General features: G+C 44.7%; 1 protein-coding gene across 1 annotated transcript in view; it reads left to right on the top strand.

The window, feature by feature from the left end:
* PPP1R14C (protein phosphatase 1 regulatory inhibitor subunit 14C) overlaps positions 1–22,313 on the top strand; it is an 89,341-nt gene that overhangs the window by 41,986 nt on the left and 25,042 nt on the right. The window contains exons 2-3 of the mRNA XM_021693409.1: positions 13,436–13,519; positions 14,871–14,903. Of these exons, the coding sequence (XP_021549084.1) occupies positions 13,436–13,519; positions 14,871–14,903 (117 nt within the window). The remainder of the gene's footprint in view (positions 1–13,435; positions 13,520–14,870; positions 14,904–22,313) is intronic.

Genomic DNA, 22,313 nt, shown 5'->3' with positions numbered 1-22,313 from the left:
TTGTGTAGCTGCCATTTGCCTTTGTCTTGCCCTGCAAACGGCAGGTGGGGGTCTCCTGTCTTGTTGACGGTGGAATCCTCAGCACCTAGCCTGTAATGGTAGAATGAAGGTTCTAGACGGGGAGTGGAGATCAGCGACTGTATGTGAGGAGTGGCTCTTCCTTTTTGTTGTCACTCTCTGTCGTGGGGTGTCTTCCCTTTCTGCAAAGACGCTCAGCGCCTTCTGAAGCAGTGGTTTGCAGACTAATTGGTTTGTGAATCCTCTGTGGCCCCTGTCAACCTGTGTAGACTCTGAGCTCCTCCTTACGTGCTGGGGTCCAGTGGCTCTGAGGGAGGATGGTGCCCAGGGATCTGCATTTTCATAGGGGCTTCTGAGGCAGGTGTTCTGTGAGTCAGGACTTGAGAAAGAGCACTTCCTGCTTCTAGCTGCCGAGTGCTCTGGAAGTAGGCTCTTCAGGTGGGGAGTCAACAATCGAGGAAGGAACTCTGACTCATTCCCACTGCTTTGATCACACACCTGGAATTTTCCACACCTTTGATTTCTTTTGTACCACCCCATCGAGTCCCGTGGGGACACTTTACCATTCTCTTCAAGTACCCTCTAAATATTCAGTGGCATGGCTGAAACCAGTTGACATTTAAAAAACTGAGTACGTTTATAGGAGAGCAGTAACAACAACAACAAAATTACTAGATGTACCATTAAAAATCAGTTAAGTTTCCCAAGTACCAGATCTTAAATAAACTCTATTGTAGCCCCGGGAGACTGGACTATATCACAGCCACTTCTCAAGGAGTCGGGGTCCTAATTACTTGCTTCTGTAGAACAATTGGCCTTTTCTCCCCCTCCCTTATAGTCTTGACTCCTTCCCTGTCCAAGACTTAGGTTTATCCTTGGCACCCTGGGGTCGATCTGTCCAGCTCCCATTCCCGGTCTGGGGAACACTCCTTTCCCACTGTTGACTGACAGGTAGTGTAGACTAGTACAGACACTGGGTCCCTTGCCCAGACCCGGCTGCCTGTCCCTTTGGATCATATCCTCCGGTGTGGATGTGGGCTTTTCTGTGACAGGCCCAGGGAATAGCAGTACTTACATCAACCATCTCCACCATGTTTGTAACGCGTGAGGCTCAGGTCTCCAGCTGGGGGGTTAGCATGTTCTCTGGAAATGGTCAGTCGTATCCCAAACTTGCCCTAGAACCCCGAGTCCATTCGTGTGTATTTCACAAAGGGTGTGTTCCATGGAAACTTGGAATCACCTGCTGGGTTCCAGATTGGTGAGTGCCTTGGCTATTTCTGATGTGTTGGAGTGCCCGAAGCCCGCCGTGACAGGAGGCCATCCCCGGAGGGCCCTCTGGCTGCTGTCCAGCCCTCCGGAAAGGGCTCTGCCATTCTCGTGCTGCTCCCAAAGTCACTGAAATCAGCAGGGACAAATCTTTTGCTCAGCATGGCTACATCCTGAAAGGCATAGAACACGTGTTGGCATAAAGCCATGCAGATTGGGGTCAGGGTGTCTGAGTTTGAAACTAAGCCCTCAGTCCCTGAGTCAAGATACTCAAACATTTCTGTGAAATCGCAGTGAGGATCATACCTAACTCAGTGAACTGTTCGATCTTTAATTCAAAAAATGATTATCAAGGGCTTCCTATGTGCCCGGCACTGTGCAAGGCACTGCTCTAGGGACGTACAGTTTAGGGAGGGATAACACCAAATGTAAAATTTTACCTGTGTGGTACATGCAACAAAGAAGTCTGTGGCCTTAGGAATACAGTTTCAGGGGTTAGGAGGTTGACCTTGTCCCAAGTGAGACCAGGGAAGTTTCCCCTTAGGAAGTGACTGTTGACTTCAGATAATGAGAAGAGCATACCACACATGCATGTGCAAAGGCCCTGTGGAGGCCTAGGTGGGGAGCATGTTGAGGGATCGGGGATGGGGCGGAGCAGGGGGTGGGGCCTGGCACCCAGCACATCTTGTAGGCTGTGCTAGGAATTTTGGTTTTAAGTTTGATGGGAAGCCACCGAAAGGTCCTCAGCAGGGCAGTGACAGGGCAGTGACAGATTTGTGTTCTGAAAGTTGCTACCCTGGCTACAGAGAGGTGACTTTGAGCAAAGTCAGTTGTGCCCAGTGTGCCCAGGGACCTGCCCTCTGATCCCAGTGTGGCTCTTGGAGCAAGACTCCATGTGAGGAAGGTAATGAAAGAACTTCTGGCAAATTTTGCTCCTCAGGCAGAATGTCCCGAGGGGTGGCCCTGCGCTCTCACCTGTACCCTAGAAGGTACCCGAGCTTCCGGAAAGTACCCCCATACACCCCCTCGGCATCCCTTCCCCTCCCCCTGCTTCCACTGTTGTTAAATCTAGTATTAGTCTGGTTTATTACAACAGATGAGCCAGTATTGATATATATATATATCAATATATGATATTTTGGTGGGCAGCAGAGCAAGGTTTACTGAGCGATAGCAAAGGGATAGTACAAAGCTCCCAAGGAGGGAGGGGATCCGAGGGGATTGCCGCCGGAGTTTCTAAGTCTAGGGGTTTTTATGGGTTCATTGGCAGGCTGTTTGAATCTGGTTAACCCTCCCTGCACCTGTCACCCAGTCAGGTTTTTGTCACCTATCTATCATATGGGAAAGGGTGGAGGGCTCCTTCCAGGGCGGGTGCAAAATCTTTTTAAGGGTGGTTTCCTCTTAGGGTGTGTGTGTGTGGGGGGGGGGAACCTCTTGTCCCTGCCTGCCTTCCACTTAAAAAGGATTTTGGTACATTTTTATCATGCCAAACTCCAGAGTTTTCATTAGGGTTCACTCTATGTTTTGTACTTTCTATGGACTTGACACTAACGACATTTTTCCACCATTACAATGTCATACAATCTCACTGCCCTTAATTGCCCTGTGCCCCACCTGGTCACCCCTCCTTTCCCCCAAGCCTTTGGCAACCACTGATCTTTCCACTGTCTCCATAGTTTTGCCTTTTTCCAGAACGTCATATGGTTGGAATCCTACGGTACGTAGCCTTTTCCGGTTGGCTTCTGTCACTTAGCAATAGGTATAATAAGGTTCCTCCCTGTCTTTTTGTGGCTTGAGAGCTCATTTCACCCATAGTCTTCCGCAAGTGGGCCTTGCCTGCTGGTCTGTGCCTGGAGGTCTCCAGATGGGAATAGCAATTTCTTTTCGGTGCCTGGCATCGCTTCCAAAAGGCAGCTCCACATCATCTTCTCAGTCTTCCTCTTCTGTGTACCTGTCAACCCCGAACACAGGTAGCCATAGCAGATTTAGGAGCTTTCCCAAGATAGGAGATGGGAAAATGTTCAGATTCAGTATTCTGTGTTCCTGAAATCCAGCACCCTGGCCCCCCGGATTCCCACTGGAATGACTGTCACGCGCAGTGTGGTGACAGGATTGATAGTGTGGGAGGACTGCCATCTAAGAACTGAGCTGGAACAGGCATGTGCCTTTGTGACGCCCCGGGTCTGAAGTGTTTCCAGCCCGAAGAGCTCTGCTTGGCCTTTAAGTGGTTTTTCTAAAAACGTAGGAATGGATCACCTTCTATCCAAAGACAGTCTCGGCCGTATTACTAAATGGAGGAGAAGCAGGACATAGCCAAGTGTGACTTCTTAAGAGACAGGCTGCATGCCCAATGCCTCTTGCTCTCCGTGGGTGACACCAGCCCTCTCTTCTGGAACAGCCCTTTATTCTCTCCCCGTGTCCTTAGCGGCTGCCTGCAGCCCCATAGCAACTTGAGCTCATTGCCCAGCTGTCTTGTCCACATTCTTGACCTGCCTGATCCCTCCTGTCTTCTGCTTGATGTGCCTCTGAATGTGTGTGCCCACCAGCTCCCTCAGCACTGGCCTGAGGGCTTGCACGCGGTGCTCCTGGTGATGCAGGTGCTGCTGGGTGAGGGGAGCTGGGGACCTAGAGGGGTCCCACTGCTGTGAATCAGTGCAGGGAGCATGAGGATGGTGGCCGTCTATTCAATGCAACCAGAACCTTCGGGACATCCATTCTGCCATGGCTAAGAAGGCTGTCCTCGCCATCTCTAAGAACTGCCTTAACTCTCCCTTATTGTCAGCTACCTTCTTAGGATACCAACTTCTGCTTTTTTTCTTGTCACTTTGGCATTGTTCACGACCAGCTGTGCATGTTTAGCGTTCATCCGTAGAAACGCAAAGTGTTAAAAAAAAAAAAAAGAAAAGAAAAGAAAGAAACGCAAAGTGTTATTGTTTCCAGAAAGCTCTGCCTCTGGGGATTTTTGCTTACATTTCTCCCTCCACCCTTGTAGTCCTTGTGGTTTTGAATAAGTTGGTGATGTGTTAGGTCTTTACATGCAATTTTCAGGCATAAGGAGTGAAAGATGCCCCGGAAGAGACATTTACATTAAATTTTTTTAAAGGAGGGATCAGCTGATCAGAAGTGCTCAGAAACCTTAGCCACGTCTGAGGTCGTGTTACTGATCCTTGAGTTGATGCGATGAGCCCTGGCACCATCGCGCTGGCTTTTTCTATTCGGCCCCATTTTACAGGTGTGGGAAAGAAGGGTCAGGAGGGTGAGCTACCTCGCTCCAGCTCGCACAGGTTGTAAGTGGCAGGAATGCAATTGAACCTGGGTCTGTCTCTCTCCAACCTCCCTTGCCAGAGATGATCACTTGTGAAAATGAATCGCTACCTGTCAGGTTTTAGGAGGGGCAGAGATTTGGGGGTGGTGGAGGCCTGCCCGCATAGCCCTTCAGCGGAGGAACAATTGACACGGGGTGGGGGGCAGGGCGGGGAATGGGGTTCAGATCTGGGAAGGCACCTCCCTGGCTGGGCTCGGTGCTGTGCTGCTGCTTTCCCACACAGCTCCTTTCGTTAGCATCTCAGTGGCCACCCCTGACCTCTCAGCCCGGGCACCCCCTCACCTAAATGCTGGCCCTCAACACCCGAGTCTGCGTCCCAGCGGCTCCCACCCACGATTGTGCCCACCTGCTGCTGCTTGATAGGCTTGTCCTTGACACCTGCACCTAGCGGAATGCTCCAGCTCCCCAGCCTCGGGAATGGCGGGAGCTGCATGTATGCGGTCTGCTCTTTGAGGTCTGGAGTAGCCATGACCCAAGTAAGAAGAGAATGTATATTGCGCTACTGTCGCCTGGTCTAAGGCACGTTGTCTCTTACCAGGTGATTTCTGCCACCTTCTACGTGACTCTGTTCACCCCCATTCCTCGCACAGCCCAGGGTGATCCTTTCTAAGAGGTGAATCAGATCACGCCACCACTCTGCTCAAACTTGGCTTTTCTCTCACTCAGGGGACAAGTCAGTCTTTACAGGGTCCCCACCCCAAGCCCACTAGAGTGACCCCCGACTCCTTGCAGCTTCTCAGATACACCTGGGCACTTGCTTGTCCCCCTTGACGTCTTCCTCCAGACATCTGACCTGGCTTCCCTCACTCTCTTCAAGGTCTTCTATTCAGATATTTCTCTCACCCTAGGTAAAATTCTAGCCTTGCTATTCCCTGTCCCTCTCCTCTGCCTATTTTTTCTCTAAAGTATTTATCACAATTTGCTATGTGGTATGTGGTCCTTACATGCTTATTGTCTGTCTTCCCCTACCAGGGTTTGATCTCCACAAGAACAGGTATTTTTGTCAGTTGTCTGTTCTTTCTCTCTGGCATCTAGAAAGTGCTTGGCAGGTAGTAGGTATGCAGTCAGTAGATGTCACATGGATCTGCCTGGTGCTCTTAGCGTTTGCTGTAGATGTGCCTAGTTCTAGAATAATCTCATGAGACCAGTAACGTGAATCTTCCTATCTATGAGTTGGTATTCATTTTCTATTGTTGATGGTTAGGACAGCAGCTGTGCCCTGGGCTGCTCTGACATGAGACGGTGTGGCAAGTAATTTGCTCAGTGATAATAGCAAGATAATACCAACTCAAGCAAGTGAACTCTCGACAAATTAAAACATAGTTTATGGTGTTTATAAAATAATGTCAGTGTTGCTCACCCTTATCACACCATGTTTTCTTGCCCGAGAGGAATGGGGTGGCGCTCTGTGTGGGGTGCTAGGTGGATGAGGGTTGTGACAGTGCCTGGGTGCTCTGGGTGCTCCAGAGATGAACTTCAGCTGTGGGGTGTGTGGGATAAAGGGAGGTACAGACTTGCTCTTCTGGGCGGCAAGAATAGCATCCTCTGTGGACATTATCTTAACCATCCCTTTAAAACCATAGGATAAAGTTTGGTTAGGCTGTTTTATTTATTTATTTTTTTTTAAGAGAAGAGTTTGGGAGATATTACTGTTTGGCTCGGAGCCAGCTTCAACCCTTGAAGCTTATTTAAATTTTAAAATAAGTGGGTATTAGGGAAAGACTGGTAACATGGGATCACACCATTTACCAAGGGTGTTGGAGCTGGGATGACCTACACGTGTTTCCCCCATTTTGGTTCCACGGGAGGCCATCCTCTTCCAGCCCCTCTGAATGCCTGGCCACCCAGGCAGGTGTGAGGTGGTCCCCAAGCCCGTGTTACCCATTAGGCTCGGCTCCATTCTTTCTGCTCAGCTTCCCAGCTTTTGAGGCCCCATGTGCTTTGTTCTTCACTTCCTGGCCTCCCAGCTTCCCTCCTTGGGCTTCATTTGAGAGTATGCCCTCCAGCCTGCACCATCTACCACCACAGATGCCTTTCCTAGTTTATTTCATTGTTTTGCTGGAACACTTCTTCCCCAGATGGGAGGCCAATCTATTAAGATGTAAAAGCTGATGTGTCTTGAAATGTCTGTGGTGTTTCTCTGACTCTTCGTTGGCGGTTTGTGGGCAGGGAGGCATCCAGTTTGGAAATCATTTCCCTACGGGATTTTGGAATTACTGCTCCCTTGCCTGATGACGCAGATTCTCTCCCTGCCCCTGTGTGACCTGTTTCCTTTCTGAAAGCTTCCAGGATCTCCTCTTTGTCCCCAATGTCTTGAAATTCCACAGCGATGTGCCGAAGGGCAGGCTAGGCTCCTTTTTTAAGTGGAAAAGATTTCTTGCAGTTTCCAGGGCTGATTTAAACATGTAATATTATAATATTTAAATTTGTGCCACTTAAAACCAAGCATAACTCTTGATGCTTATGGTTTTTCCAGTTATAAAATCAAATCGAAATTGCAAATTAGCCAGAAAGCACCCAGCGGATGGAATTCAAGCACACAACATGAATTTAGTGTGATGGCTAAGTCACTCCTTTCGAGGTTAGGAAGGAGGCCCAGCCCTGCCCCTGCACGTCCTGTAAGAGATGTCTTCTGGCTTCACCTGGTGGGCATAAGTCACCAAGGTATGAATCTAACAGGTACTATATCTATTCGGTATTACTCATTAGCCCATGACAGTGAAAGGAATTCTGCCTGATGCCCACGTGTAGACACAGAGTCGAGTTAAAGGTTAAAGGATGCCCATCCAGACGATTCTTAGAATAAATATGCTTGCTTACAGAAATTTTTGGGATTGTCATTAAAATGAAAACATGGAATGTAAATCTTTTCGTAGGGAACCCACAGAATCCCTCGACTTCAGCTCCCCTCTCTTCTTCCTAAGCCAGTGTCCCCTGCGCACTTACAGCAGGGGGAGTGCTCAGAAGTGCTGGCTGTGGGAATGGGCCCTTGCCCACCCCTGCCCCTGCCCCCCGCGTGTCCTGCCCCGTGTGTATCCGTCTGGGGCTGCCAGGGTCACAGGTTCTGATCGTGTCCCGCCCCGCGTGTGTCCGTCTGTGGCTGCCAGGGTCACAGGTTCTGATCGTGTCCCGCCCCGCGTGTGTCCGTCCGGGGCTGCCAGGGTCACAGGCTCTGATCACAGCCCTGTTGGAGCTGTGGACTTGCTGAGAACCATGAGCCTCTGGCACATTCAGGGAGCCATTAGGCTGTGGGTCACAGAGCTGGAAAACAACAATCCATGTTCAAGCTGTTTTATCTCAAGCATTCCTGCCCCCATCGCTGCTGTGGAGAGAAGTGAGCATTTGTATTTTTTTTTTTTTTTAATACAAACACACTTGACAGGGTTCATGGTGTAAATTTTCTGGCAGGTTAGAAGTGTATGTGCATATGGTATGTGAGTGTGTGTGCACATGAGAGTGCGGGAGCATGTGAGTGCATGCATGTGAGAGTGTGTGAGCATGTGTGTGCATGTGAGAGAGTGTGTGCACATGTGAGAGAGTGTGTGAGCTTGTGAGACTATGGGTGTGGGTGTATGTGAGTGTGTGCATATGTGAGTGAGTGCATGAGTGTAGGTGCACGAGTGTGCGTGTGAGTGTGTGTATGCACATGGGACGCATATATGTATGTGTGAGAGTGTGTGCACACGTGAGAGTGTGTGCACGTGCGTGAGGGTGTGTGTGTTTCCACAGGCTGGCCGTGCTTCGGGAGACCGTGTGGGTGGCCCGAGTGCATCCTCATCCCCGGGCCTGTGGTGTGCTCCCAGCCGAGGCGGCCGCCTCCAGGCTACAGCTTCTGCCTGCACAGGGCTGGGCCTGCAGTGTGTCCCTTTATGGTGGCGCCGTGGGGGTCCTGCGGCTCCCACATCTGCTCGCGGGCTGGGAGCTGGGGGGAGAGGGTATTGCAAATGGCTTATCTCTGAACTGCTTGTTGGTTGTGAACTGCCCTCCAGGTCCCGGATGTGCTCCTTATTACTGCATTTTCCTCCAACACCTCTCGGGCTCGAAACCTGGATTTTCTCTTACCTTTTCCTTCTCCCTCATCTGCCACCCAGCTCAGCTCCAAATGCCATCTGTTTTCCCTCCCTGTTAATCATGGTTTAAGATCTTTTTGTTCTTGCCACAACTCATTCAAGCCCGGTTAGCTCACGCTGGGCTGAGTGTGTGTTTCTCAGCAGCCTCCTCATCTCCTCACCTCCTCCCCTTTGCCCTCAGCCCTGCAGCTGGGCGGGCTCCCCTTGAGGCATTTCCCACCCTTGCTCTGGAGCCCTCCATGGACTAGTCTCTGCAGGATGAGGAAAAAACTGCAGCCTGCAGGGTGATGGATTTTGTTTGTCCTTTACAGGATCTTAAGGAATTGTTAACCAACTTTTAAAATATTGTGATAGTTTTATATTAAAAATCTGTATTTTCAACTTCTCCTGAAAAGTTAGAAAATCTGGAGGCACTAAGCACACGTTCCTAAAAGGAAGGTCACGATTGGCAGGAATGGAGTGTTCTTTGCGGTCTTTCTTCAGGGCATGTTTTCTCCAGTTTGCCATGCTCCCCACTACTCCTCATAGCGCCCCCAGGCTAGCTTAGTGCTCAGTTCTGTTACCTGTCTGCTTGCCATCAGGCATTAAAATTGGCAGCACAGAGCTGGGTGACTTCCAGGCCAAGGACCTCTTTACAAGCCGTGTTTACAACTCACATTGTATTTTTGTCTCCTGTGTACCATTTTGCCTTTTGTGGGTGATCTCCCTCCCCCTCTAATCCTGTCCAAATCCTGCCACTCCTCAAAGCTAGCTTATGCATTCCTTGGTGAAACCCTCCCAGGCAGCCCTCGGTGGAAGGTTTCCCTCTCCTTAATTTCTCAAGCACTTGGGGTTTGTCTTTCTCTTTTGGTGCCGTGTTATTTTGTTTTGAGCTTAGACTGACAGTCCCACCTGGGCAGAGTCTCACAATGCCTGACCCACAATGCCTTGCATATAGTGGATTCTCAACAGATGCATGACCAGGAAGATGCATGGTCATGATCAAGGGGCTTGTTCTGTGGGTACCAACAGGAAGGCCTCTGACTAAAAGGGAGATATGTTAGCTGGTGACTTAGCCCAGGGATCCTCAAGAGATGATTTCACTTACTGTCACCAGAACCACTATTTCACTTGGACAAGGGACCCTGAAGATATTGTTTCACTTAGTGGCACCATTACCACTGATCTATTTCTAATGTGGGGAAATCCTCAAACGCAACTAAACTCTGGGACATCAGAGTGAGCTGTAGCTGTGGTTACTCCTTTGTCAATGATGTGATCTATCACTGAAGTTATTTATTCAGTGACACTGCTCCATACATTTAAAAGCGCTAAAGAGTACTTCAATCAAATGTAGAATATTTCTGCACTCCTCATTAGATATTTTAAATACCAAATATACATAGGATTCTCTACTTGATACTAGATCAGTCTTTGCTCTCCAGGACTCTCCCATGTGTACCTCCATGACCCTTTTTTCTATGTCATTGTGCCCCATGGTTTGGTTTTGGCATCACCGACCTTCAGAACACACCCTTACTCCACCCTCCTGGCATGCATGCTGAGCTCGGACTCCTAGCTATTGACAGATCAGGGTGGGGGTAATGAGAAGCATCATAGGTTGGTAGAAAGTGTGCATGCCCAATAATTGTTATAATTACTCAGTTGGTGAAGACAGTTCGCACCAGGAAAGCCAAGCCTAGGTTCTCCCTGCCACATACCCTTGGTAATGGTAGTGACCTTGTGATGCGGGGCATTTTCTTTACTCCTGTCAAGCTCCTTTGAGAGGGAAGGAGGCTTTGCTTCCCAATGTCTGGGCCAGGGGGTAAGTGGACTCTAGGGCAGTCCTGTCCAATGGAATGAAAGGGTCTACATCTGTGCAGGAGCCACAGGCCACATGTGGCCCCTGGGCACTAAAATGTGGCTGATGTGACTGAGGAACTGAATTTTTAATTGTATTTCATTTAGTGAATCGTAATGAAAATACCACATGTGGTTGCCATATTGGACGGCCCAGATCTCGAGGGTTGGGGAAAATGGGCCAAATGTAGCATCTGAGGAAGAGCTGAGTGCATTCCTAATGAGAGTATTGCAGATGCCTCCCGCGTGGGTGGGACTCTGTGTTGCTGCACAAGTGAGGGCCCATTTGACCGAATTTGGCAGGGCATCAAAGCTGGATAATGTTTGCAGGGAAACGCATTGCTGTACTGTTCTGAGGAGAGCATTATTATTCTTTCATTTCCTTTAAGAATAGCAGACATTGGGCTTCCCTTAGCTGTGACTCCTTGAGCAGGTTCTATATCCTGCTTCCTGGGCTCGAGGACATTGAACCTTAACTTAAATATAGACTTTGTGTTCACACCTAATATTAATGCCAAACCCACACGACTGTTTTGGGGAAGGAGTGGAGAAACTGAGGAGGATTCTGTGTAGATCGTTAGATAGAAACCTGTGGGCTTATTTCTTTCACTTAGCTTTTCTTGGGTAGAATCAGCTGAAACTGGCTGTGGGTATTTTGGCCTTATATGGTAGTTTTTAAAGCTACACTGTGCTGTGGATGTAACCGAAATAATCTCTAACCACATTTACCAGAACATAACCCAGTGTGCGCTGGGCTCTGCTCCGAGGGGCCGATGGCCATTGGTTCGGCATTCATTGGCCTGGGGAGGTTCCCTGTGGGCTCCGCCCACACTGGGGCTCCCCAGCTGTGGCCTGTGTTTGTGGGCTGCTGGCTGTTTCAGAATCTAGTGAGATTCTCTGTTGATGTTTCAGTTCCCACCTGTCCTTTCACTGTGGAAAGTCTAATAGACCCTTGAGAACTGTACTACCATCTGTGGCTTCCTAAATGACTCCTTTCAGCCGGGATTTCACATACACACAAAAATAGGAAGTGGGGCACGGGCAGCTCAGAGTGACAGAGCGCCAGCATGGTGGGGGCAGCGGGTAATGTGGTGGCGGACAGGGAGGCTGAGAGCCATGGATGGAGGGAAGCAGCATGCACATCCAGTGTGCTCTTTCCCAGCGTCCTGACCACGGAGTGCAGCCTTGGGATCCTCCCAGCATCCTCAGCCTGGATAGGGGCCACATCTGTACCTACCTCCATTTCCAGCCCCTCTCCCCTTCTGGGAGGATGGGTGAGGGGTGTGGTGGAAAGTTCCAAACTTCTATTCATGGTTTGGTCTTTCTTGTGACCAGCCCCCATCCAGGAGCCCACCAAGAGTCACCTCATTAGGACTCAAGATGTTCCTACCAGCCAGGAAATTCTAAGGGATTTAAGAGCTCTATGTCAGGAACTGAGATCAGACACTACATGTTAGAACAAATGTTGGCACCCCCATTCATAAGGGTTTTAGGAGCTCTGTGCCAGGAACCAGGGGTCGAGACCAGTATATACATTTATCATTTCACAGCAGTGTATCATATTCCTTAGTTTCCTCCAAACGCTTGGGTCCTCTTTTGTATTGGAATAGAAAAAAAAAAGAATGGTTGCGCACTATTAGTAAATGCATTTTACTAGAAAGGAGATACTCAGGAAGTGAGCCTTGCTCTTGAAGACCAGGTGATGCAGCCAGCACCAGGTGGCTAAGCCCAGATGTCCTTCATAAAGGTCTCTCACTAGCTTCTGCAGAAACATCCCTGTGACAGGGAGGAGCTGGGGAGGAGGTGACTCCTACTGGGAAGGTGACACGCAAAATTGCAGCACTTTCCTAAATGCGATTATATTTCAGTGTTCTCAGAATGGCGGAGATCAGACAATAGAAATAAGAGGTAGCAAAGACCTACTCTGGGGTGGAAGTACAGATTCCAAATTGGGGACGTCTTTTACCACATTCCAGCTGGACTTTCTTGCCCTCTGTTCTGGATTGGATGTCTTTGGTTGCAGGAATATTACACTTCACTCACGTTGGCTGAAATAGGAATAGGGATTTACTTAAAGGTAGGTGGGCTTCAGAGGTGGTTTGACTCAGTGACTCAGTGACTTGTCCAGGACGCTGAGTTCTTCTTTCTCCTTGCTCTGCCCACCATGAATCAGGATCACTCCCTTTGTAGTTGCAGGATGGCTGCCAGTAATTCATGGCTAAGAGCTTCCCCTTTCCACTTTCAGTTTAGAAGGAGCGAGCAGGGATGCTTCTTGGGGAAAGAGCATCTTTTCCCAGCACCCCCTCGGGTCTCCGTTGGATTTCCTGGGCTCTCTGGAGTCAGTAGTTGGAGCTGGGTGATCCTGACCCAAGCACCATGCCTCAGAAATCTGCGGAATCAGGTTCCCCCAGACCCAGAGCTGTGAAGGGAGATGCGGATCTGGAATAAAGATCAGGTAGCCACCAAGCAAAGGGTAGATGTTGGGTAAGAAGCTGCAACTCTCACTGCTCTTTCTGTAATCTGCTGAGTCCCATGCTAGCCTCATAATTGTAGTTTTCTACCAGAACGTAGGAAGTTGTCATCTTTGAAATATTACTTTCTACTGCTTCGTGACTCTTAAATCTTCTCTGCTCCCTCTCCCCTCTCCCTTCCTTTTCCCCCCTCTTCTTTCCTCTTACCCCCTCCCTCCTTTTCTTCCGTTTTCTTCTGGCTTCCCCTTTCTCCCCTCTTTCTCTCTTTCTCCTACTTCCTCCCCTTCTCCTCCTTTCCCTCCTCTACCTTTTGGTCTCTCCTCTCCCCCAAGTTGTTGACCTCCACCCTTCATTAATGATCCAGTTATTTATTTAAGTTAACTAAATTCGTTTGGTGCAATGTAGTTGCTCACTAAATAGAATGCCTTTCTATTTGCTCCCCCCAGGAAGAAGAAATGCCAGAAGTAGAAATTGACATTGATGATCTTCTTGATGCAGACAGTGAAGAAGAGAGAGCTTTAAAATTACGGGTAAGCAGCTTTCAAAATCTAGAACTTGCCAGTCTTGGATGCTTGAATTGGCTTGAGTCTCCAGAACCTGGCATACACTGATCCTGCCCTAGGGCGGTGTTAGCTCCAGGACTTGAGCAACGGCAGTTTGCTGAGAGGAAAGCAGTGGGGTGCTAGGTATCCGTCCCTCTGCACTGCGTCTCTGATGGTAAAGCAGGCCTTGAATCTACCGGGTCAGTTCTCAAACCACCTATCAGGTATGCGCTTCCGTAGCTACCTCTTCTTGGAGAAAGAGCCGGTTCTGCTTCCAGAAATTCATTTGCCAGGAAAGGAAGCGATGCTCCACAGTTATGTGAGAGGAAGAGATGCTGAGCCAGACCCAGAGTACCCAAACCCAGGACTCTGGTCTCACGGTTGTGGATTATTGTCACCCATGGAATCAGTTTCTAGAGAAGATCGTTTACAACCTAATAAAAGACATATTATTAGAGTATGCTCACCTGGTAGCCTTCTAGTATGCCAGTGGATGTTGAGCTGTCTCCTGTTTCCTCAGTCCAGAGCAAATCGACATTTATTTCCTTTCTCACAGGAGGTCAAATCTATCATTTTAAAATTTGCATTTGGGAGTTTCTAAAACCAATTAGCTTCTGACCTGTCATTGTTCTTAATGTTCACTGATAATTACTGTTAATGGTTGTTGGTCATCACCAATGGCAAGTCATCTCTAAGGGCAATTAAAGGGCACATTTTAATGTATTAATGTGTTCAGTGTGTTAATGATTACTTGTGTCCCTCATGTGGTGAACAGTCTCAGCTTAATGATTATTTCTTGTTTGTAAATTTAGTTGGGACATGATAGCATCTAGTTACAAAAGTTAAAAAACAATAAAGCAGGCACCAGATCTGTACAAAATGTAATGACATATAAAAGGTTTTTTAAAATTGAGAACTTCAAAGGGGCTTTAGCTACTTAGGCCATTCGCTTTGGTTTCCAGGTGGGGACACTGAGGCCTGCAGAGGTGTGACAAGGTGGTTTGTGGTTGAATGGCAGCCAGACCCCTGGCTTTCCATGTCAGGGGTGATTATTACCATTTCCCACAGGCTGTCTCAACTTAAGCATATGCAGTTTATTATTAAGCAGTTGGTAGGCCAAAGGGAAGGCGCACGTGTGTTCTGAATTCGTGCCTAGGAAGGTACAACTTTTGATATCTTCAAGATGACCCAACGGGTGCTGAAATAAAGTGCGATTCTAGATTGTTGATATGAAATCTGGATTTACCATGTGTAGAATAACACCATGAAGATAAAATGATTTTTAATTGATACTGAATTTTCAAATAATCAAACTTACCTTCTGTGTATTTCATTCTAGGAAGCTCTTGTAGACTGCTACAAACCAACAGAGGTAAAGAAATCGCTTTTCCTAAATGCCGTGTTTGAATTCATTTTTATTAAACCAATTTGTGTATTTTTAAAGCCAAACAACAATACATGGTTTGGTTAGTGATTATTATCCGTAAGTGAAATGCATGCTTGACTACTATTAACTTCCTTAAATGAATGCCCAAGCATACCTGGTTCAGGAAGACTTAAAACTAATGGAATTGGGTGTGTTGCTTGTCTTTTTTTTTTTTAATTCTTTATTTAAATTCAATTTAGTTAACATATACTGTATTACTAGTTTCAGGGGTAGAATTTAGTGATTCATCAGTTGCATATGACACCCATTACATCAAGTGCCCTCCTTAATGACCATCACCCAATTATCCCTAAAAGCCAAATTCAAAGGTAATTGTGAGAGGGTTTGGAATCATTTTAGTAAAAGTGTTAGATTTATAACTGGAGAATACATTCTTTTAGTATATAGATATGCATTTTTAAGAAGCTTAAAGTGAAATCTGTCATTCAGAAGAATTGTCTTTATTGGAAGAAGAAATTTTATGCTTTGTTTGTGTATTTATCATCAAGTGGATAAATACTAGTATAAAAAACAGTGGGTATTAGTTTGATTAGACCAAAGCATTTAAGGTATATTCCAAAGAGTGAAAGCATGGTGTAGAAATTAAGGATTTGATCAGTCATGAAAAGATTGGTAAAGGAAGTCCTTTTCATTTGTTCCTGTGATAAATCAGAGAAATTAGAAGATCCATCAGATGTTTTTTGCAACATCAAAGCAATGGTGGTAGGACTTCTGATTTTTTGAAGTGATATAATTACAAAGTGAGAGGAGAGCATACTTCCACAAGAGTGTGTAAGATTAAAATGACTAGGGTGTTTTGTGATCATTTGGCTTGAGACCAATTACTTATTTGAGCCTTATTCTTATAGTCTCCAGTGTTCCTTTATGCTGATTGTGTCTTGCAGTCATAGAGATTTTTAATTCTAATTTTAAAATTATAAAGTTATTAAATATATTTTTTAATTAATGTAGTATATACTCATAGTTTTGAAAGCCAAAAATACAACTAGGCTTATAAAGGAAAAGTAACATTGCCTTTCCTATTCTTCAGTCCCTCTTCCTAAAGGTATATATTTTATATTTATATTTTATATTCAAATAGTTTTATACATCAATACTTTTGGCTGTTTTCCTACTATTTACTCTTGTATTCCTAAATATGCAATTGCTATTTATTTTTTTCATTTATTGGCTTAAAGGGAAATATGATAGCTCTCTCACTCTCCACATAATTCATTTCCCTCCATCCCCTTAATAAAGTTATTGACCGGAATTTTGTTGAATCAATGGTCAAGGTTTATAGTATTATTATTTAAACAGATATTTTTCACTGCTAAGCCAAACAGTGAAATATGACCATGTCTCCTTTTCTGTATAGCTCTTTGTTTTTCCTGGAATTGATAGTTTCTTGTCTTTTATTTTTGTCTAGTACCTATTGCTATTTTTTGTTGAACTCTCCAATATCTTTGTTAAACATGTAGTATCTTTTCTGTATATTCACACCTGCCATTACTATGCCCCCACCCCAGACTTTCCTCCTGGTGCCCCTATGCAACAATCTGGAGAAGTTATTCTCTGGGTCTATTGAGCAGCTACTGTAATAAGATTTTTGTTCACTGTTGTCCTGTTAGATACTTTGTTTCTTAAGTCCCAATCTTCCTCATTTTTGCGGGAGTACATCCTCCAGTAGCTTTTTGGGAAAAGATGCATAGAAGGTAAATGTTTTGAATCTTTTTATGAATGAAAATGTATCTTGATTAATAGTTTTGATGATATAGAATTCTGGGATAAAATTTATTATTAAAACTCAATTTTAAGGCATTATCCTATTTTGTCATTTCTCATATTAAAAAGTCTGATGCCACTTCCATTCTCAGAGTTTCGTATGTCACCTATTTTTTCCCCCCTCAATTAACTTTAGGATTATCGCCACACTTTGAAATTTTACCGTGATATGCCTCAGTGTGGGTCCTTTTTTTATCATGTGCTGGGTACTTTGCAAACTCTTTTAGTCTGAAGATATATGTCTTTCCATTCTTAAAAAAATATTATTTATTCATTATGATTTTTTATCAGTTTCTTCCTCAGGATTCTATAATATTGGCTCTCCTGTTACTTAGATGTTACATCTTTTAGATGGAGCCTCTGATTTCTTATCTTTTTCCTTTTGTTGTCCCTCTCCTTGATATTTTGTTCTGCTTACTGAAAGATTTCTGACTTTATTTTCTAGCCCGTTTATTGATATTTTAAAATTTCATCTGTTTTTTTTTTTAATAGTTAAGAGCACCTTCTTGTTCTCTGTTCACTATTTTGCTTTACTATTTCTTCTTGTTTCATGGACACATTTTATAATTTTTTTTCTCTTTGAGGATATTAATCAAATGTTTAATTTCTGTTTTTATTTTTAAGATTTTTCTGCTCTCTGCATTGTCTCTGTTTTCTCTGAATCTCACTTTTTTTCTTTCTGTTTTCATCTGTCTTTGCTGATTTTTTGGCAGTGTGTCCATGAGTGTTAGGAGCCAGTAAACTGATTGAATCTGTGTAACGTGAGCACATCTTGTCTATTGGTGGGTCTCACCATGGATGACCAGGTTGCAAATCAAATTTTTTTTTAGTGGTGTGTGTGTGTGTGTGTGTGTGTGTGTAGGAAGTGGTCCCCACTCAAAATGTTGCTATTTGGACATCTTTTTATGAAAAGATTTGGGTTTTGTTTTTGTTTTCTTAAGAGTTTGACTATCTAAACTCCTTGAGGAGTTAATAGTTTGATTAGAGGCTTTCTGGAAACAAGGACAGGATGGAGGCAAGAGACCTCACCATTAGGTTTTTTGGGAAAAGAGCCTATTTATAGTTATCTGGGGGAATTAATATAAGAGTTAAATTAATTAGGGGTGCTTGGGTGGCTCAGTTGGTTAAACATCTGCCTTTAGCTCAGGTCATGATCTCAGGGTCCTGGGATCGAGCCCTGTGTTGGGCTCTCTGCTAGGCGGGGAGTCTGCTTCTCCCTCTCCCTCTGTGCTCTCCCCCTCTCTCTCAAATAAATATATAAAATATTTTCAAAAAAGAGTTAAATTAGTTAGATATTTAGAGACTTATATTGTTGTGAAAGGTTAAACAAGAACAGTAAAATAGTCAAGAAAGGTGATAGATTGTATCACTGAATTCACATGTGATGTGGGGGTAGGAGGGTTGCTGCTGAGAGTAGATCCAGACGGGTAGGTGTAGACATGACCATTTACTCACTTAATCATCCCCTTCTTCTTCGCTTCTCCTCCTAGTGGGACAGTTCATGTTCTGGTATTTAGGTAAGAAAGGTTCGACTTTCATGAGCCCTATTCTCTTCCAGTTGTTTCAGTATCTAGGAAGCGAAACATTCATACTTGTTAACAGCCATGCAGTTGAATGAAAATGGTGAGTCTTGCTTCCCCCAGAACAAAAGTATTCCTCATCTGGTTTTTATAAGGAGTTTTAAAAGATGAAAGATGTAATATTTGAATACTCTTTGGAGTTCCAAAGGAAGAAAGAAGGAAAGGTGTTTACATGTGAACATCTCTGTGTTCTTTAGCTCATGGTTTCTAGAAATGGAAATGGTGAAAAATGCTAAGGAATTTCAGTCAAGTTCATTCATCCATCAAAGGGGTCATTTCAGAAAAGGTTGGCAGTGGGTTATGATGATAAAAATCATAGCTTATTATTTTCCCAAAGCTCTAGAGTTCGCATCACTGTAACAAGCACTATCTTATTTAATCCTCACAATCATGACTTGAAGAAGAAAGTTAGGTTATCTTGTCTATGATCTCACAGCAGTAAGCAAAGGGAGGACTCAACCGCAAGTTTCAGAACATCTCATCTTGTGCTCATTCTTTCCCCCTGCCTGGCTTCCTAAGCTACTTGACTTAGAAAGACATTTAGGACATTAAAGGACTTTGTCCTATCTCAAATAAGTGCCTACCAATTAACAATGTTCTTTTTAGAGTAGTCCTCTCTGAAGGTGCTATTTTTTGATCAAAGGATTTTGCATACAATTTTATGTCACTTTGAAGTTACAAATGTAAAGAAGACGTCTTTGCTGAATCAGGGACATTTATTTATAGTCTTGCTGAGGTGGGGGTGGGTGATGGGAAGAGTGGACTTTAAGACAAGAGCCTTTTAAAAAAAAATTTATTTATCTATTTGAGAGAGAGAAAGAGAGAGTGCACATGCGAGTGGGGAAGGGGGAGAGGGAGAAAAATCCTCAAGCAGACTCCCTGATGAGCATGGAACCCCACCCCGGGCTTGATCCCAGGACCTTGAGATCATGACATGAGTCAAAATCAAGAGTCAGATGCTCAACTGACTGAGCCACGCAGGCACCGTCTAAGACAAGAATTTTATGTGAGCACCAGCACTACGTATGTGTGACTTTCAGTGATTTTCTCAACCTCTCTGCACCTCCATTTCCTCCTCTATAAAATGGAGGTAATAACCACCTCTCTGGGTTTTAGTAACAATTGTTTGCACTGATAATTTTAGAGATAGTAATAACAATAATAATAGCTAAATAATTACTAAGCACATGTCAGGGACCGATCTAAGTATATCACATATATTAACTTATTTCTTCTTCACAAAAAAACTGTGAGGTTGACACTATTGTTATCAGGAATTTGAGACATTGAAGGGCTATGTCATTTGTCTAAGGTGATATAATTAATAATTGGACAAGTCAGGATATGCACAAAAGCACATAGCATAAAGCTTGACACATGCTAGTCGAATCTGGTTCTATATAAGGTAGTACTTCTCCATTCCATATTAAATATGCAAAATGCCCCAGTTTGCCAATGATGATATTCTTGAATTAGTCAATTTGAAGAGTGCACTTTAAAGAACTTGCTAATTTCACAGAAGTGAATGTTTTTTTGTGTTGTCAGATGATTTGGGTCCATGGTTTCATTTTATGTGGGACCCTGGCTAATCAGAAAAGAACTTGTATTTTCTCATTTTGATTCAGATTCCTAGCTGTGGACTCCTGATGTGCAAATCTTTTCTGACTTGGACCTTTCAAAACATAGCAATATAATTGTGGTCACCACACTAATGTATTTGTGGTTGATTAGTAAGAATGGTGTTTTAATTTTTTTCCCCTTGAGTAAATGACATTTCTGATGTAGCTGATATTAAAATAGAGCTGATTTAAATGTAGAAAAATAATGTTTCTATATAATGCAAGAAGAAAAGGAGTAATTTAATTTTGGCTAATATTTGGATTTGAATGATCAGGAGTGGCAGCCTGGTGGACATTACAGAAATCTGAGGTGAGGTGTTGGAGCCAGCTAGCCAGGCTAGGGAGAAGCTTCTTTTCCTATTTCTCATTATTACTTTGCATGGTTTTCAAATCTTAGGGTCACATAGGAGCACTCCCATTGTACTGATATGGTGGACAGAAAATGCATTTAATATGGGCTTGAGGGCATCTGTCTTACCATCTGTTAGGGGAGTTGTCAGTCTGGTCAATGGACTCATAGAAATCACTTTTTATAGTTGATGATGGCTGTGCCATTGTTCTCTGATAAACATCATATTTTTTTCCTGTGCATTTAGCAATCAGAGCCTGTAGGTTGATATGCATCAGGGTTTTATGCAGGATGACTAAATCTGTGAGTAGGTGGTGAGAGGCATTTCTGCATCCCAGTAATGTGTCGGGTCACAGAAATGTCACGGACACACAATGGTGCAGGAAATGGATGTCTGATCGTGGTTTGCAATAGAAATTGACCAGTGGTTTTGGAAAGGCAGGATTGCTCTGTTCTCCCCGTGATGATGGTAGGAAGGCAGGATCTCCTTCTTTCGCCATGCTGTCATGGTGACTGCATCTCACTTTTCTGACCGACTTTTGTGGGGGCCATTGTTAACTCATCCTGCTCACATCAGTCTCGCTCCATTTAGCATTTTAACCTGTCCTGCAAAATATTGTTCAGCTATGTATACATGGAAGTAATGGTAGTGCTCAGAGCTCCTGTTCTGAGCTGATTGCAGTGGAGAGAAAAGATAGACTGGGTATTTATAACACGGAAAGCCTGCGTGTGTGACTAGAGGAGACATGGCTTGGCATTTTGCTCTCTTCTCTCTATTCATTTGCTCAACAAATGTTTACTGAACATCTTTGTGCCTATAACGAATCTAGGGACTTAGATAAAGCAGTGAACCCGGGCGTCCATTGAAAAAACAGTCTTTCCTAAGTTCACAATTAACTATGGTGAGAATTAAGTGCTCAAAGGTTATTAAAATAGGAATAAAAGGACAGAAATGCCAGGATGTCTGCTTATCCCATGGTTTTCCAAGTTAGTTACCAAATTGCCTAATTGGAATGTGATTTGAGTGGATCCATGGTTGCTAGGGAAAGACAAGGAAGTAGCCATTTCACTCCGTTTAAATGGCTCAGAGTGAGTCCATGCAGAGGAACCTTTTTTCTTCTCGGGTCTCATGGGGTTTCCTCAAAAAAGACTGCAATGTGGGGCTGGGATGAGAAAGAGAGCTTGAATGCTGGATTAATGAGTTGAAATACACTCGTTGGAATCTGTCACCTTCAGAACAAGGTTTCGGAAGAGTCAGAGCATTGGGAGCTTCCAAAGAAAGCCTGCAATCAATGAAAATGACATTCTAGTGGCTGTAGCTGCTGGCTAGGAAAACCTTATTATGTTTTAGCGTAATTAGGCAGGTAAGTAATGAAGGACTGGGATTTATTAACCAGAAACAAGAGTAACTTTACCAAGTAGCAAAAGGATTTTGGTCCCCGTATGCCAGTTGCTCACACGCTTTTCTTAGGGCTCTTTATGCACCAGGCCTCCTCTGCCCAGGAACAAAGAGCCAGGAGGGGCTTGAGCTAGCTTTTGGACCCATATTTGAGTCCGCATCTCTGCTCTGTCTACCTCTCACTGCCTTTCTCTGAATTCTTACTAGGTCAGCACGAGCACCCGTTTGGAATATTTATAAATCTGGTTAAGATTGTCTTCCTTGAGGAAATCAACCCAGAAGGGTTAGGTAAGCTTGCCAAAGACATGCAGTCATAGAGCAAAACTCTGCATTTCTCTTTTGGTCTTTATTCGGCACACTTTGCAGAGTTAGGGAACAGTCCACAGGCCCATCCTCATTTCCAACACCAATTGTAAGCTTAGGGGTCACCAAGACCATACTCATTTGATAATTTGCTAGAAGGACCCATGGCACTCACTGAGCATTTCTATATCCATAATTTCATTTTATTACAGTCAAAGGCTACAGATGAAAATCAGCCAAGGAAAGGATACATGGGACAGAGTCCAGGAAAGTTCCAAACACAGAGCCTCCAGCTGTCCTGTCTTGGTGGAGTCCTGGACA

The sequence above is a fragment of the Neomonachus schauinslandi genome, chromosome 8 (genome assembly GCF_002201575.2).
Source record: "Neomonachus schauinslandi chromosome 8, ASM220157v2, whole genome shotgun sequence".
Taxonomy (NCBI): Eukaryota; Metazoa; Chordata; class Mammalia; order Carnivora; family Phocidae; genus Neomonachus; species Neomonachus schauinslandi.
Note: the sequence above shows the minus strand (reverse complement) of the source record. Positions and strands in the feature narration are given on the sequence as shown.